General features: G+C 43.5%; 1 protein-coding gene across 1 annotated transcript in view; it reads left to right on the top strand.

Moving 5' to 3' along the window:
- Positions 1-245: 245 nt before the first annotated feature.
- Positions 246-18,743, top strand: part of LOC149431191 (lysophosphatidylserine lipase ABHD12-like) — a 52,777-nt gene continuing 34,279 nt past the window's right edge. The window contains exons 1-4 of the mRNA XM_089665811.1: positions 246-429; positions 5,929-6,053; positions 6,173-6,275; positions 9,733-9,852. Coding sequence (XP_089521937.1) covers positions 326-429; positions 5,929-6,053; positions 6,173-6,275; positions 9,733-9,852 — 452 coding nt within the window. The 5' untranslated portion in view covers positions 246-325. The remainder of the gene's footprint in view (positions 430-5,928; positions 6,054-6,172; positions 6,276-9,732; positions 9,853-18,743) is intronic.

Below are 18,743 nucleotides of genomic sequence, written 5' to 3'. Positions count from 1 at the left end.
ACATAATCGTGTTTCCCAGGTGGTGACACTGTGTGACAGACGGCCAGTGACTCACACACAGTGCTGTCATTGTACCCCCTGACTTTTTATTACTACACTCCCAGATCAGATAAGCTAGATCTGGCCCTGTTCATAGGCGGTATAAGTGATAACTCTGCTTTCAGGTTTTAGAATGGGTGTGTTCATTAGGACCCTGAAGACTAATATGATCTGCTTGTGAAAGTCATAACCAGAGAGGAAGTGAAGATATGTGTTATCCTTTGACCCAGTGGAGAGTCTGTGATCATAGCAGCACTGCCAAAGGTTCCAGACAGCCACTGACATTATGAAACGGAGAGAGGTGACACATAAAGGGGATCCCGGAGCACTGCAGGAAGACCATGGGGGAGCCCCACACAAGCAGGCTCGGACTTTGAGGAGTAAGAGACGGTGAGTGCGTGTACTTGGTACTGCTGAGTTCATAAAGCTAATCGTTATGTGAGCTCGTGGATCTGAACTTTGCTCTGTGTATCAGTGCTGGGAACAACTGTGACCACAACAGAGAACTGGAAAAATAAAAATTTAACTGCAAAGTGTTGGTTTTTGTCACCACAATCCAGTTTTTGTCAAGTTTTGGGTGTTGAGTTGTAAGAGCATTTTGATATGGGGAGTATTATTGGCTTGATAGTATATATTTTGATATTAATAAATTTAGGTCCAGGCATACAGTTGAGTTTGGTGGTTGGGTTAAGCTATCCATTCATTTGACAATTTTCAGTCAACTTCAACCACTTTTGAAATAAGGATTATTACTAAAAGAAAAAAGCACTCTCCCACCCATGATGGACCAGACTTTGGTCAACTGAAAGGTTCAAATTTGGCAATAAATTGGCAGCTTACATCAATATTAGATGAAATTAAAACAGGAAAAGTTTTGTTGACTCATTCGAATGTGCAATCCTATCTCCTTGCAACTGATTGCAATGGCCATTCTATGTCTACAATTGCTTTGACGAAAAGTGTAACCCAAAGTTTGACTGCTCTTTCAAAATGCCAGGTTTTGGGACAATGGTTAGGCTGCAGTAAACATGTGGTTAAAAATAAAGACCCAAACTGCACCCTATGTTAGGCACCCTATGGTGCCTGTTTCCCATTGCCACCAATTTGACATTCCAGTCCTTTGTTTTGTCCTGGTGACCATTGTCTACTGGACAAAAGGTGATGGGAAATCCAATCTTCCAAGGGAAACCCCTATTATAGTGCACATTGTGTCAAGGCCAATAGTTAGACCATTTCCATCAAATTGAGATGAAATTGAAACAGGAAAAAACTATGCCAATTTCACAGACTCAGTTGAATGTTTGATGGGGGTATTTTCAATCTTATCTCCTTGCAACCGATCACAACGGCCATTCTACAGTATGTCTACAATTACTTTGACAAAAAGTGTAACCCAAAGTATGACTGTTCTGTTAAAATGGCAGCTTTGGGCTAATGGTTAGGCTGGGGTTACAGTAAACCTGTTGTCAAAATAAAAAAACAATTCACACCCTGTGTTGGACACCCTCTGGTGCCTGTTCCCCACAGCCACCAATTCGGATTCCAGTCCTTCACCCGCTTGATTTGTCCTGGTGACCATTGAAAGGTAATGGGAAATCCAGTCTTCCAATGGAGACACCATTGTGCAGCACATTGGGTCAAGGTAGCCTATTCATTTTAAATGGTCTGTTGACATACTTCAACTTACAAAAAAAGACACCTGTACTATTTTATGGAATTACAGGGCAGCACCCTTGTGTAACCCTTGTGTATGTGCACACTGATTTGTGTCCTCGCATGACTACATGTATACTCAGCACACCATAACAAAATTGCCTACAGATACAGTCGGCCACCATGTGACCAATCTCATGATCTAAAGTGTCTGAAAGAAAAACTGTCCAGATTTTCCCCAGCAGTCCTATTATATATATATATATATATATATATTTTTTTTTTTTTAATGACATTATAGGAGGATGCACCTCTCATCAGATCCCCCCAGTGTGTCCCATTCCTAAATACTAATGATTCTGAACTTCTTCTGGGCTTGGTGCTGATAAAGCATGTTCTTATAGTTAATTAGCAGTTAATTATGTATTTTATCGCTGCTTGTTTGGTTTTCCCAACAACCCAGACATCGATACAAAACTGACTATAGTCTGTCTGCTAATCTATATAAATATTAGGTTTATTGGCTTCCCTGCTCCGCCAAAAAAAAAGAAAAAATTCACCCGCAGAGAATAATAGGTGCTAATATTATCCTCTTTCTGGCTGTGTCTGGCTTCAATATATTTTTGAGTCACTGGCCCAGAACAAGCATACAGCATTTGAAGCCTGAATGAAGACTGTCATGATGTGGAGCATATTATTGGGATGAGGACTCTGTGACAGTACTAACTGTTGGGCAGCCAGTTACTCAAGTACCGGTGCTGCCACATGGGAAGAAGGGGAGTACGTCCCATGCTATCCTGTACATGGAAATACCAGCTGTTTCACATTGTTCCTGCTGGTCAAATGGAATGGAAGAGGAGTAAGGGGATGATGAGTATGTACAGCAGGTGAGGGTGCCAGGTACGTCTATATAGCACTACCCCCTTAGGGATTGCTGATAATTTGGGTCCTCCTGTAGTCCTACACTGCCAGTCATTCAGCATTTTCCACACAAGCTTTCATCCAGAGACAGAAATCAAGTCTTGAGCATTGGTTTTGTTATTTATTGCGGGGATTAGAACTTTGATAGGGTAAGGGGGGGGTATAGGATGCCTAAGGGAACCTATAACTGAGGACAACTTCCTAAACTATTCACAACCTTTCCTTCTTGAAGCAACACAGTCTCTGTTGGAGTGCTACCCAACATCTCCTAGCTGAACCACCCCAGATCCTAGATGAACTCCTCTTCACCAAGCAATCTGAAGACTTTTTCCTGAGCAGGGGATCTGGCTCCTTCTCCTTTTAAATGAAGTGAACAATCATAAATAGTAGCTAATCTACCAGTGTGCTCCTTCCTCTATCCGCCCAGGGAGTGCAGGTATACTCACTCAGAGTACCGCTGCATGTTGGCTGCTTCTGCTACCAGTCCAATCAGCTGGGCTGCTCCATCCCTGCCATACAGGTGGTCCTGTCTCAGAGGGCCAGTGAGTCCCAAGTTTTCCTCCTTTTCCAGCTCTAGGCTCAAAGGCAGGCCCCATCCCACTAGGCCTGCTGGCACCCTTCCTCCTCCAGCCTCATATCACACTCCTCCTGCTGAGCAGGCTCTTTCACTTTTAAGGGAGTCCCAGCCCCTTGTCAATCCTTCTGTTGGGGATTGGCCCCTCAAGAGTACAGCCAACCACTTCTCTGAAAGCCTTAGAGCAGGGGGAAATTCCAGAGGGCCTGGTCTGCAGAGTCTTTCAGCCCTGACCACAATTTGACACCTCTTGCTATCACACCTGAGCTGCTAACCAGCTTCTGACTAACCATTAGGGTTTAGCTCCCCTTGGCTGCACTAAGAAGGTGCTACATCTATGTCAGACTTTTAAAGAGACAATAAATGTGTTGGTCAAGGACTGGACTCAAAAGTAGAAAAGACAGAGCTTGAAATCCAATTTTTTAGGCAGCTCTCTCTCAACCTGGGTATTTGTGAGGATCCACAGAATAGTCTGAAGAGTGTAGAAAGGACGAGAACATCATAGATCCGATGTTAGTCCAGTAAGTCTTTATTGCGTAAGAGTTGAGAAGCAAAAGCCTACGTGTTTCAGGGTTTCAAAGCTTCCCCTTTAGGGCTTAAATGCTGTCAGTAATTGAAGAGAATACTGGACAACAAATTGGGATGCAGTAAGGTAGAGGTCATGATGATTAGAGTCACTGGTCTGGTCTGGGGAGTTAAATCAGTACAACCACTTTACTTCTATATTCTCTTCAATTATTGCCAGATTTTAAGCGCTGATGAAGGGGGCGGGGAGAGTTGAGCCCTCGAAATATGTTGGCTTTCTCCAATGACCTACTGTATTCAAATTAGATTTGTAGATGGAGGAGCGCCTGGTACAAAAGTTCATCTCACTTAAAGGACTTTTTTAAAAGATTTAATGGTTAGAAGCATCAAATACAGCCAATGTGTTTTTCGGGGAAAAAAGCCTCCTCCCTCTTTATGGCTTGAACAGTAGATAGTAACAGAGTCATGACAGAGTGCGCTAGGGGACTTGTGTTAAGGCTTGATGAAGATTAGCATCTCCTGGCGACAAAAAAAATGGCATCCAAAAAAAACATTAAGTGAGATGAACTTTTGTACCAGGCACTCCATACACATTAAAGAATTTAACGTCTGGTAAGTGCTGTCGATATCAGAGAGGTAGAAGCCTAGGATCAGAACAGGAGCCTACCATACTGTATTTTCATCACAGCTTGGCTTTTTTTGAAGGAAAAAGCACCTTATGGTATTTCCAGTAGGATTTTCATTTGTATTGGTCCAAATGCTATCATATACACACAGAGGCGGACTGACCATTTGGAAACTCGGGCACTGCCCGAGGGCCCAGGGTCAGTAGGGGGCCCCATGAGATGCCCCTGGTACCTTTTTCATAGGCTTTTTTGAGTTTGGGCAAGGACACAGGGGCCCCATGATCCCCTATTGCCCGAGGGCCCCATGAGTTGTCTGTCCGCCCCTGTATACACATCGCACATTATATTTATGGCACTCTTGTCCTTTCTACACTCTTTATGGGAGTGGGGAGCCAAGGACAAAAGGCCAGCCCTAGTTTATTGGGGCAAACAATAGTGAACCCAACAGGAATTTTTAACCGGTTCAATAAACTGTTCCTACTAATAAGGCCAGCCAAAATAGTTGGGACCCTCCCTCCCATGGACAAGAGATCAGATTGAATTCATGTGTATGTAGCGCACCCCATAAAGAGCAACTGGTGAACATGTTTCCTTTTTCCCCAGTCAAAGCACATGGCCAGGCACACAGCATGTTCTCCACTTCCACTGGCTTGAAGGAACAGACTGGGGGTGTCTTTTTTTAGGGTTTTATTGAATTTGGATGGTGTAAGGGAGTATGGGATACCCAAAAATTGATGAACTGAGCACTTTGAGGACTCCGCTCTAGCTCGCAGAGCTCTACAAAAATATCCCACAGAATCTTTATTGGTGACATTGACTATAACATCTCCCAGAGACCAAAAGCTACACAGTCACTAACTTTCCAGCATTTGGTTTATCTACTAACATGGCCACAAGATTGTCAGTTGCCTCCTTCCGATATCCACCAGGCACTCCTCAGTGAGGGAGATTCATACCATACCATACCTTAGGACAGCTGGACATGTTCTCCCAACTTCCTCCTTGCACTCTATAGTGAGCTTCTCCAGACCTAAAATGATTCCAGACTGAGCTTATGAATATGCCCCCTAGCTAAGGCTTAGCTGGGACCTCAATGTCTTCCTAGTGGCACCTCCAAGCTTCCTGCCTCAGGGGCAATACCCCTGCACAGGGGTCTCCTCCAGCAGAACTGGACCTAGGATCTCTGCCCTTCTTGTCTCAGGTCCCAGGCTAATTATGGGCTCCCCAACCACTTACTGGGCACATCTCCCCAGGGATTGGCTGAAGTCCCATAAATAATCAGGATGTTGGCCCTGCATGTTATGCTGTTATTCCTCCCATTACAGTTCTAAAATCCTCTAGAATACAGGGGGAAGCAATCAGAGCAACAGCCTGTGAGACACTGAGCAGACCTGACCTATCAGCCCCAGCTCCACTGATTACAGAGGATCCAACTAAATTTACCTAACAACCTACACTACTCTAAGAGGGTGCTACATGTATGTATAATGAACTCCTTCCTCTACCAACCTAAATATTTTTCTATCTATAGTATTAAAATGTATTTTTTTTTCACAGTAGTCATGATAAATGTTTTTTCTTTCCTTCCAGCCTAACAAATTGGTTGCTCTACCTAAAAAGGTTTGGTGTGGCCCTTATCGTCATTTATATATGCGTCCCTTTCATCATCAGGCTGTTCCCTGCAATACTAGGCAAAGTTGTTTATTTAAACATGGGTGAGTACCAGATGTACGAATTGTCTTATCAAACAGCTGGTCATGTCCATTTTTGGGGCCCTTTAGGTTCTGCTTCTCCTATGTTTTTGAAATTAATTTTTTGCAAATTCTTTTTCTAGTAAAAGTTCCTCTCTTTGTGGACTTTAAGAATCCTGGAGAACTCTTGAACCACACCACAAATTTCTACCTCACATCTGACGAAGGGGTGACCATCGGAGTCTGGTGAGTGATCAGGGTCAGTTCAAGCAAGAAACTTTGGTAGCCAAGTTGGCCACACATTTTGGGTGAAATGTAACCATGAAATGTGTCTTCTCCTTCACTGTCCAATCACAAGCTGGGAAAGGGACAAGACCTGTACGCAGGGGCAGACTGACTACTCATGGGGCCCCCTGGCAATAGGGGAACATGGGGCCCCTGTGTCCTTGCCCAAACTCAAAAAAGCCTATGAAAAAGGTACCAAGGGCTTCTCATGGGGCCCCCTACTGACCCCGGGCCCTCGGGCAGTGCCCGAGTTTCCAAATGGTCAGTCCGACCCTGGGCTGTACAGACACTGCCACCGGTCCCAATTTGACAACCATTCAGGTGTGTGTCCTCAAACAAAAAGTGTGCATTCAAGGAGTTGCACCCTCATGGCTGTCGAATTGAGAGCAACAGCTACAGTATATCTGAATCCCCCCTACTGACCCCGGGCCCTCGGGCAGTGCCCGAGTTTCCAAATGGTCAGTCCGCCCCTGCCTGTACGTGTCACTTACGCTGGCCATAGACGGTTCGAATCTCAACTGGTTGAGAACTGGCTCACATGTATGGGCAGGTGGAATGTACCCAACTTCGATCAACTTGGGTACCACCAGCCTGCTGAATTTTACATTCAATTATCGCTAGCGGCTGTTCTAGCCTCTAGCAATAATCACTGTCTTCTCCCAGCAGGGATGGCTTCCCCCCCACCAGGAGAACACAATGGTTGCAGGATGGAACACCATGGTTGCAAGCAAGAAATTTGCATCATCTATGGCCTGCCTTAATTACAGAGGAGAACAATCAGGTCTAATGCCCTGCCCCTTTCAGTATCAGTACCTGAAGGCATTGTACACTTTTACATGTTTTCCTTGTTTTATGAAGGTGTTATTGTAGTTATATTCCCTGTGTTGTTTGCTTTACTTTGTAATTATGTTGTGGCTGCAGTTTGTAGTGTCATGGCTGATTGGAATGCAGGACTCACAATTTCCTCTTGTGTTGTATCATAAATGTGGGAGAGCAAATCATATGAAACCCCAGTGGTGTCCCGAGGCAGGTGCGGGGGTTGCGCTCCGCATCGGGTGACACCGACCGCACGGGGTGACACCAGACCCGCACAGAAAGGTAAGTTGTAAAGCAAGCCGACAATCCCCGCAGGATGGATCGGATCCATCCTGCGGGGATCGTCGGCTTTCTTTACAATTTACCTTTTCGTGGAGTGGGTCTGGTGTCACCCCGTATAGGTTGCATGAGGATGATCCCCGCAGGATGGATCGGATCTGCGGATTGGGAAGCATAATGGATCGGGGAGACCAGATATAGTGAATGCAGGGTCCGGGGTTTAGTATCACTTTAAGGGTTAGTTCACTTTTTTAGAGAAGAAGGTGAACTATCACCGTACAATCTCCACACCTCCCAATCCTCACTGTACTTACCTCTGTGGGTGATGAGCCATCAGTGCTCACACAGCCAGTGAAGCAGTCCCGGGATTTGAAATCCGCACTATTCTCGCTCTTCTTTTTGCAGTGTTTCTGGGATGGATCAGAGTAATGCTCTGTGCTGGCTCTGACCAATCAGAATAATCCTGATCCATCCCAAAAGCGCTGCAAATAGAAGGTGGAGAAAAGTGGAGATTTTAAATCCCTGGACTGCTGCACTGTTGCACTGTATGTGTGAGCACTGATGGCTCATCACCCACAGAGGTAAGTACAGTGGGGACTGGGAGATGTGGAGAGTGTACGGTGATAGTTCACTTGTTCTTCTTTTCTAAAATAGTGAACTAACCTAAACTGTTCCCACAAAGTTGAGAGCATGAAATTGTCCAAAATTCCCTTCACTGGAACTAAGGGGCCAAGCCCAACCCCTGACAAACAACCCCACACCATAACCCCCCCTCCACCAAACTTTACACTTGGCACAATGCAGTCAGGCAAGTACCATTCTCTTGGCAACCGCCAAACCCAGACATATCCATCGGATTGCTAGATAGACAAGTGTGATTGGTCACTCCAGAGAACACGTCTCCACTGCTCTAGAGTCCAGTGGCAGCGTGCTTTACACCACTGCATCCAACACTTTGCATTGTACTTGGTGATGTAAGGCTTGGATGCAGCTGCTCGGCCATGGAAACCCATTCCATGAAGCTCTCTACGCACGGTTGTTGTGCTAATCTGAAGGCCACACCAAGTTTGGAGGTCTTTAGCTATTGACTCTGCAGACAGTTGGCGACTTCTGCACACTGTGCGCTTCAGCATGCACTGACCCCGCTCTGTCATGTTACGTGGCCTACCACTTGGTGGCTGAGTTGCTGTTGTTCCCAGTTGCTTCCACTTTGTTATAATCCCACTAACAGTTGAGCGTGGAATATTTAGTAGCCAGGAAATGTCACGGATGGACTTATTGCCCAGGTGACCACCTATCACGGGACCACGCTTGGAGTCACTGAGCTCCTGAGAGTGACCCATTCTTTCACCAATGTTTGTAGAAGCAGTCTGCATGCCTAGGGGCTTGATTGTATACACCTGTGTCCATGGAGGTTATTGGAACACCCGAATCCATTGATTTGGAGGACGGGCCCAATACTTTTGGCAATAAAGTGTATTTCAATTAAACATTTGGTAGCAGAGAAAAAAACCCCACTGGACTGCATGTGGTGTCAACTGGCCCTAAGTCAACAGAGATTCTCTTTATAGTTTAAATTTAACTACACAGCCAATTAGAGAAAAAATACAAATTGTTCTGGGAGTCTCATGCTAATTTACAATGAATCTTTTACATCTGTTACCATTACTAAGTTTGTCTAGGTATTTCTTTAAATAGTCTAGAATAGTGGTCTCCAAACTGCAGTCAAATGTGGCCCTTTACTAGCCTTTATCTGGCCCTTGGTGCTCTATTCCTTCCAATGATATCAGGCACTATTGCTCCCACTGACACCAATGATGGGGCACTACTCCTCCTCCTCCTCTTCCTACTGACAACTAACCCTGAGGCCATGTTTATTCTCACCGAAGCTGGACCTGGGACATTTTCCACCCCCCGCTGACCACAATCCAGCCCCCCTAAAGTCTGAAGAACAGTAAACTAGGCCTTTGTTTGAAAAGTTTGGAGACCCCTGGTGTAGTAGAATCGATTTGGAATACCTATAGTGATGGAGAACAAGGGTTGGATCAATTATCTCTGAACAATGAAATTAGCAGCGGGAATCAACAGATTCTCTTTAAATGAACCCATTTGTAGGAAACAAATATTTGCCTAATTATGAGATATCATAGTGATAGGGGTTAATTATAAGAACGCCGTTTCTAAGCATGGCGGCTGACTTCATGGACGATTTGCTTAATGATATTTTGTTTTATTGCGGTGGATTTAGCGAGATGAGAAAGCAGAGACAGTCGGCTCCTGTACACGACGCATGCATATTAATCACTCCGATTTGTTCTCCTAGGCATACCGTGCCTGCCAGCAGGGGGGAAGAGGCGAGAGGAAAGGGCCAACGCTGGTTTGAAGACTCTCTTGCAGATGACAACCCAATTATAATTTATCTCCATGGCAATGGGGGAACCAGGTGATTACAGGCTGATCTGCCGTAACCGGAGACCCGGTGTCGCTTTATTATGTGCGTTTCATGTGAAGGGGCGCAGTCTGGATGAAATATTGAGAAAGCATTCCATTCTTTATATTCCTCTGTTATAAATGAGATCGTGCGCATGCTTTAAAGAGACATTGTTGTTTCACTTATTCAAGGAAAAGTGAAAGTGTCATCGCAAAAGTCAACCCCCCCTCATCTTATCTCCATTGTCCAATCAGGGAACTCTTTGTATTTAACCACTTAAGCTCCGGAGGGTTTTACCCCTTTCATGACCAGGCCATCTTTTCCTATACAGCACTACGCTACTTTAACTGACAATTGCACGGTCACGCAACACTGTACCCAATTGAAATTTATATATTTTTTTTTAACACAAATAGATATCCCTTTTGGTGGTATTTGATCACTACTGGGTTTTTAATATTTTATTATAGAAAGTGAAAAAAGGCCAAAAATGGTGAAAAAATAATTAATTTTCTGTTATAAAAAAAATATCCAATAAGATCAAATTTCATCAAAATTAAGGCCAAAATGTATACTGCTACATGTCATTGGTAAGAAAAAATCCCACAAATTGGATATTAATTGGTGTGAGTGAAAGTTACAAACTCTGGGATATAGATTTGAAAATTGATCATTCCTGATGTACTGATGGATGATCTCATTCCCAAAAAGCCAAAACAGTACAAATATTCCCTAAATCAGCGTTTTTCAACCACTGTGCCGCGGCACACTAGTGTGCCGTGAGATATTGTCTGGTGTGCCGTGGGAAAAATTCCAATTTCATCTGTAACATGTGGCTTCGGCTCACAAATAGACCAATCATTAGAATCTAATGATTCAGTGGTCGGCAAGCCGCGGCTCGCGAGCCACATGCGGCTCTTTACCCAGTCTAATGCGGCTCTTCTGTGTGCCGGGCGCCTGCTCCCCTCCCTCCTCTCGGTCGGCCGCTCCCCTGCCTCCTCTCGGTTGGCAGCCCCAAAAGTCCGCGCGGACCTTTTAATCCGGCTTGCGGATGTGGCTGTCAGGATGTGTGTAGGCGGGGCAGCGTGCCGAACGTGAGGGGAGGGGAGCTAGGCTCCTCTCACAGTCCGCCCTGAAGACCCGAACGGCGCGGGAAGACAGCGAGAGGAACGCAAAAGGTAAGTGAATTGACACGGGGGACTTGGCTTACTAGAAGGGGGGGGGGGAATAGTACTGTGGGGGATGAAATACTATATGAGGGATGAATTACTTTATGAGGGATGAAATACTATATGGGGGGATGAAATACTATATGGGGGATGAATTACTATATCAGGGATGAATTACTATATGAGGGATGAAATACTATATGGGGGGATGAAATACTATATGGGGGGATGAAATACTATATGGGGGGATGAATTACTATATGAGGGATGAAATACTATATGGGGGGATGAAATACTATATGAGGGATGAAATACTATATGGGGGATGAATTACTATATGAGGGATGAATTACTGTATGAGGGATGAAATACTATATGGGGGGATGAAATACTATATGAGGGATGAAATACTATATGAGGGGATGAAATACTATATGGGGGGATGAAATACTATATGGGGGATGAAATACTATATGAGGGATGAAATACTATATGAGGGATGAAATACTATATGAGGGATGAATTACTATATGAGGGATGAAATACTATATGGGGGGATGAAATACTATATGGGGGGATGAAATACTATATGGGGGGATGAAATACTATATGAGGGATGAATTACTATATGAGGGATGAAATACTATATGGGGGGATGAAATACTATATGGGGGGATGAAATACTATATGAGGGATGAATTACTATATGGGGGGATGAAATACTATATGAGGGATGAATTACTATATGAGGGATGAAATACTATATGAGGGATGAAATACTATATGGGGGGATGAAATACTATATGAGGGATGAAATACTATATGGGGGGATGAAATACTATATGAGGGATGAAATACTATATGAGGGATGAATTACTATATGGGGGATGAAATACTATATGAGGGATGAAATACTATATGGGGGATGAAATACTATATGGGGGATGAAATACTATACGGGGGATGAAATACTATACGGGGGATGAAATACTATACGAGGGATGAAATACTATACGGGGGATGAATTGCTATGGGGGATGAATTACTATATGGGGGATGAATTACTATGGGGGATGAATTACTATATGGAGGATGAATTACTATATGGGGGATGAATTACTATATGGGGGATGAATTACTATGGGGGATGAATTACTATGGGGGATGAATTACACTATGGGGGATGAATTACACTATGGGGGATGAATTACTATATGGGGGATGAATTACTATGGGGGATGAATTACTATATGGGGGATGAATTACTATATGGGGGATTAATTACTATGGGGGATGAATTACTATATGGGGGATTAATTACTATGGGGGATGAATTACTATGGGGGATGAATTACTATATGGGGGATTAATTACTATGCTTACTATGGGGGAATATTACTATACTTACTATGGATGACACATACACATCATTCATCTACTCTTGGTCCGGCCCCCGGGTCCAATTATAAAATACTTTATTATTTCATAATAAAGTAATTATAAAATAATTTCTTTGTGTTTGATTCCTATTCAAGAGAATTACTTTATATATAGTCAATATAGGCACAGAGGTAAATTTTTTTAACATTTTCTAATGGTGGTGTGCCTCGTGATTTTTTTCATGAAAAAAGTGTGCCTTTGCACAAAAAAGGTTGAAAAACACTGCCCTAAATGATCTATATTTGAAGAGTAGACAGTCTGATTTATTTAGACATGGCAAGTATTTTCAAGCTGTCATTTTTTTGTCACAATTTTTTGGAAGAAATCAAATCTTTTTTTTTTTTTTTTTTTTTTTACATACTGTCACCAGTGAAGTTCAGTGCCATATGACTGGTTTGGTGGTGATCTGGTATACTGACTGATGACAGTATGTAAAAAAAAAAAAAAAATATTTACTTACATTTTTACACTCTTTAACATTTAAACTTTTTTTTTACTATCTATTTACATATTTTCATCAGAGTAGCCCAGTATCACCATAAAGACACTAAACTACTCTGGGGGGGAGATCACCGTGTAAGCAATGGCTTTAGCTGTCATGAATGGGTTTCTCATTTATGAACGGCTTGCTTTTGGCTGTGATCTGTGATTGGCTAAGCTAATCACATGGCACAGGTAGCCAGGTACCATGCGTTTCCTGTGGGCCAATCATAGATCACAGCAGTAAACAAGCTGTTCATAAATGAGAACCCCATTCATGACAGGTTGTTTACATTGTTATCATGAGATCGCTAACACATATCATGTGTCTGGTTGATAGAGCAGTCATGAGAGGGGATCTCGTCATCTTTCTAAACAGGTGCAGGCTCAAATAAGTGCAAGGTACAGCAACAGAAAGAAGACTGCAACAGAATAAAAGAAAATGGCCAGTAACAACTGCAACAAACAGCTTTTATTTGCAAATCTAACATACACACACACACACATATATATATATATATATATATATATATATATATATGCATGTATATGTGTTAGATTTGCAAATAAAAGCTGTTTGTTGCAGCTGTTACTGGCCATTTTCTTTTATTCTGTTGCAGTCTTCTTTCTGTTGTACCTTGCACTTATTTGCTATAGCAGGTTATGAATGAGCACATAACCTGTTGGAAATTCTGTATATAGCCTTACAGAACAGACAGTGGACAGTCCACATGTGCTTTTCTGCTGCTTCATTGCAACAAGGAAACAGGAAACTTTATTCAGAGAAAAGACATAGAGTTTACCATAGATGCAGCTACAAACACTGCCATCTACTGGTTGAAGAATATATCTCTGCTGAATATGGATATAGTTGTTGCAGAAAATACCGTATTTTTCGCCGTATAAGACGCACTTTTTCTTCCCCAAAACTGGGAGGGAAATGTCAGTGCGTCTTATAAGGCGAATATGGAGCGGCCGGTCCGGTATTTCCACCGCGGCCGTGTCAGAATACCGGGCCGGCCGCTCAGCTCTGCAGCGGGACCTTACCTGTTCCTCTATCCAGCGGCGTGCTGTCTTCCCGGCTTCTGTAGTGTGGGCACTGGGCATGGCAGCCGGGTGCCAAGTGCGCATGCGCAAGAAGCGGTGCTTTTTGTGAATGGTAAGGCGGTACCTGGGACACATGACAGATCCCAGAAGCCGCCGTACCAATCACAAAGCGCAAGTGCTTCTCACTCATGCGCACTGGGCACCCGGCTGTCATACCGAGCGCCATTACAGAAGTCGGGAAGACAGCGCGCGGCTGGATCGAGGAACAGGTAAGATCAAAGAACAACTCTGCGGAAGTAAGAGCGGGTACCTGTCAAATTCAGGTACCCGCTCCCCACCTCCCCAAAGGTCAGCAGTCATCTGTGCTGTCCGCAGTCTCTGGTCATCCCTGTGCTGTCCGCAGTCTCTGGTCATCTCTGTGCTGTCCGCAGTCTCTGGTCATCCCTGTGCTGTCCGCAGTCTCTGGTCATCTCTGTGCTGTCCGCAGTCTCTGGTCATACCTGTGCTGTCCGCAGTCTCTGGTCATCCCTGTGCTGTCCGCAGTCTCTGGTCATCCCTGTGCTGTCCGCAGTCTCTGGTCATCTCCTGTACTGTGTCTGCAGTCCATTAGTTCAGAATTTTTTTCCTGTCTTCTGCCTCTAAAACCTAGGTGCGTCTTATGGTCAGGTGCGTCTTATACGGCGAAAAATACGGTATATGAACACTGTATCCCAACAATGCTTGTGCCGCCCTGGTGCAGTAAATGTACTGTAGCTGGGTGGCAAGTGGTTATTGAAAAAAAAGTGTTTTCTGCATAGCAGTGGGACCAAGTGATCCACCCCATAGCCAGCTTCCCACTGCACATGTGTGAGCCGTGATGCCCCCTTTGAATGGTCCCACAGCCTCCTGGGACCTGTGACGTGTTCCAGAAGGTTGTGGGGGGTGGGGGGAGGGGGTTGTAAGTAACTGCTCCCTCCCTCAAGAAAAAATTTGAAATATGGTAATGGAGGGAGGAGAATGATGAAGAGAAAAATGTCCCCTTTCAGGTGAGGTTCCGCTTTAAGCAGTCCTATTCCTTTTAAAGGGCCAGGCTTTTTCTGGTACCTTTTGTTTACATGTAACAATCATTTTGTTTTCTATAGGAAATTGATTAGAACCCCCAAAACACATTATATATACAGTCAGGTCCATAAATATTGGGACATCGACACAATTCTAACATTTTTGGCTCTATACACCACCACAATGGATTTGAAATGAAATGAACAAGATGAGCTTTAACTGCAGACTGTCAGCTTTAATTTGAGGGTATTTACATCCAAATCAGGTGAACGGTGTAGGAATTACAACAGTTTGCATATGTGCCTCCCACTTATTAAGGGACCAAAAGTAATGGGACAGAATAATAATCATAAATCAAACTTTCACTTTTTAATACTTGGTTGCAAATCCTTTGCAGTCAATTATACCTGAAGTCTGGAACGCATAGACATCACCAGACGCTGGGTTTCATCCCTGGTGATGCTCTGCCAGGCCTCTACTGCAACTGTCTTCAGTTCCTGCTTGTTCTTGGGGCATTTTCCCTTCAGTTTTGTCTTCAGCAAGTGAAATGCATGCTCAATCGGGTTCAGGTCAGGTGATTGACTTGGCCATTGCAGAACATTCCACTTCTTTCCCTTAAAAAACTCTTTGGTTGCTTTTGCAGTCTGCTTTGGGTCATTGTCCATCTGCACTGTGAAGCAGCGTCCAATGAGTTGTGAAGCATTTGGCTGAATATGAGCAGATAATATTCCCGAAACACTTCAGAATTCATCCGGCTGCTTCTGTCAGCAGTCACATCATCAATAAATACAAGAGAACCAGTTCCATTGGCAGCCATACATGCCCACGCCATGACACTACCACCACCATGCTTCACTGATGAGGTGGTATGCTTAGGATCATGAGCAGTTCCTTTCCTTCTCCATACTTTTCTCTTCCCATCACTCTGGTACAAGTTGATCTTGGTCTCATCTGTCCATAGGATGTTGTTCCAGAACTGTGAAGGCTTTTTTAGATGTCGTTTGGCAAACTCTAATCTGGCCTTCCTGTTTTTGAGGCTCACCAATGGTTTCCATCTTGTGGTGAACCCTCTGTATTCACTCTGGTGAAGTCTTCTCTTGATTATTGACTTTGACACACATACACCTACCTCCTGGAGAGTGTTCTTGATCTGGCCAACTGTTGTGAAGGGTGTTTTCTACACCAGGGAAAGAATTCTTCGGTCTTCCACCACAGTTGTTTTCCGTGGTCTTCCGGGTCTTTTGGTGTTGCTGAGCTCACCGGTGCATTCCTTCTTTTTAAGAATGTTCCAAACAGTTGTTTTGGCCACGCCTAATGTTTTTGCTATCTCTCTGATGGGTTTGTTTTGTTTTTTCAGCCTAATGATGGCTTGCTTCACTGATAGTGACAGCTCTTTGGATCTCATCTTGAGAGTTGACAGCAACAGATTCCAAATGAAAATAGCACACTTGAAATGAACTCTGGACCTTTTATCTGCTCATTGTAATTGGGATAATGAGGAAATAACACACACCTGGCCGTGGAACGGCTGAGAAGCCAATTGTCCCATTACTTTTGGTCCCTTAATAAGTGGGAGGCACATATGCAAACTGTTGTAATTCCTACACCGTTCACCTGATTTGAATGTAAATACCCTCAAATTAAAGCTGACAGTCTGCAGTTATAGCACATCTTGTTTGTTTCATTTCAAATCCATTGTGGTGGTGTATAGAGCCAAAAATGTTAGAATTGTGTCGATGTTCCAATATTTATGGACCTGACTGTATATGGGGTTTTTTTGCAGAGACCCTAGTGAAAAAAATGGGTTGCAATTTTTTTCACCACATGGTATTTGTGCAACGGTTTTTCAAATGCAGTTTTATTGAAAAAAAAATACACTTTAATAAACTTAAAAAAAAACAATATAACCCAGTTTATTTTGTAAAATTTTAAAGATTATGTTAGGCCGACTAAACAGATACCTAACATGTGACAGTTTAAAATTGCGCACACTTGAGGAATGGCGCCAAACTATGATACTTAAAAATCTCAATAGGTGACGCTTTAAAAGCCTTTACAGGTTACCAGTTTTGAGTTACAGAGGAGGTCTATTGCTGGAATTATTGCTCTCGCTTTCCCCGTCGTGGAGATACCTCATATGTGTGGGGCGAACACAGTTTACATATGTGAGTATGACCTACATATGCATTCGCCACTGCATTTTTTGCCACTATTTTATTACATTTTTTAATTTTTACACTGTCCCTTTACAATTTTTCTGTTTTGATCACTTTTATCACTATCGCAACAAATATTGCCATCCACTGTAATAACAATAAATCATGACAGGTCCTCTTTTTGAAGGGAGCACTATAAGACCTCACATCTCCCCTCGTCAATGGAAAACATTAGATCCAAAAAATAACCCCCATTAATCGAAGTGACATCATGATGTCTCTCCGGTCCTCCTAGGTCATAGAGATTAGCTGGGGCCATCTTTCCTCAACTAATCCTTATGACCAGCTGCCGTGACTGCCGGCTCACCGATCAGGTCGGTAAGCCCGAGAACCACCAGAAAGCTGCAGGAGGGGGTGGCGGCGACTCCTACTGCTTCTAAAAGTGATCCAGCGGCTAATCAGCCACTCGGATTTCTTTTACCAAAAACAGCAGCAGCTGCTGTAAATGTTATTACTGGGATGATGGCATCCAATTTTATTTATTTCAGGTACTTACAGTCATGGCCGAAATTGTTGGCACCCTTGATATTTCTCCAGGAAATCATGTATTTCTCACGAAACGTATTGCATTAACACATGTTTTGCTATACACATGTTTATTCCCTTTGTGTGTATTGGGACAAAACAAAAAAAGGGAGGAAAGAAAGCAAATTCGACATAATGTCACACAAACCTCCAAAAATGGGCTGGACAAAAGTATTGGCACCCTTTCACAACTGCGGATAAATAAGAATGTTACAAGCATGTGATGCTCCTGTAAACTCACCTGGGGCAAGTAACAGGTGTGGGCAATATAGAAATCACACCTGAAAGCAGATAAAAAGGAGAGACGTTCACTTAACCTTTGCATTGTGTGTCTGTCTGTGCCACACTAAGCATGGACAACAGAAAGAGGAGACGAGAACTGTCTGAGGACCTGAGAACCAAAATTGTGGCAAAATATCAACAATCTCAAGGTTACAAGTCCATCTCCAGAGAACTAGATTTGCCTTTGTCCACAGTGCGCAACATTATCAAGAAGTTTGCAACCCATGGCACTGTAGCTAATCTCCCTGGTCGTGGACGGATGAGGAAAATTGATGAAAGATTGCAACGCAGAATAGTCCGGATGGTGGATAAGCAGCCCCAAACATGTTCCAAAGACATTCAAGCTGTCCTGCAGGCTCAGGGAGCATCAGTGTCAGCGCGAACTATCCGTCGACATTTAAATGAAATGAAACGCTATGGCAGGAGACCCAGGAGGACCCCACTGCTGACACAGAGACATAAAAAAGCAAGACTACAGTTTGCCAAAATGTACTTGAGTAAGCCAAAAGCCTTCTGGGAAAACGTCTTGTGGACAGATGAGACCAAGATAGAGCTTTTCGGTAAAGCACATCATTCTACTGTTTACCGAAAACGGAATGAGGCCTACAAAGAACAAAACACAGTACCTACGGTAAAATATGGTGGAGGTTCAATGATGTTTTGGGGTTGTTTTGCTGCCTCTGGCACTGGGTGCCTTGACTGT

Source organism: Staurois parvus, unplaced genomic scaffold (genome assembly GCF_062004578.1).
Source record: "Staurois parvus isolate SC_StPar_1 unplaced genomic scaffold, SC_StPar_1.0 ptg002360l, whole genome shotgun sequence".
In the NCBI taxonomy this organism is placed as follows: Eukaryota; Metazoa; Chordata; class Amphibia; order Anura; family Ranidae; genus Staurois; species Staurois parvus.
This window is presented reverse-complemented; position numbering and strand designations above follow the sequence as displayed.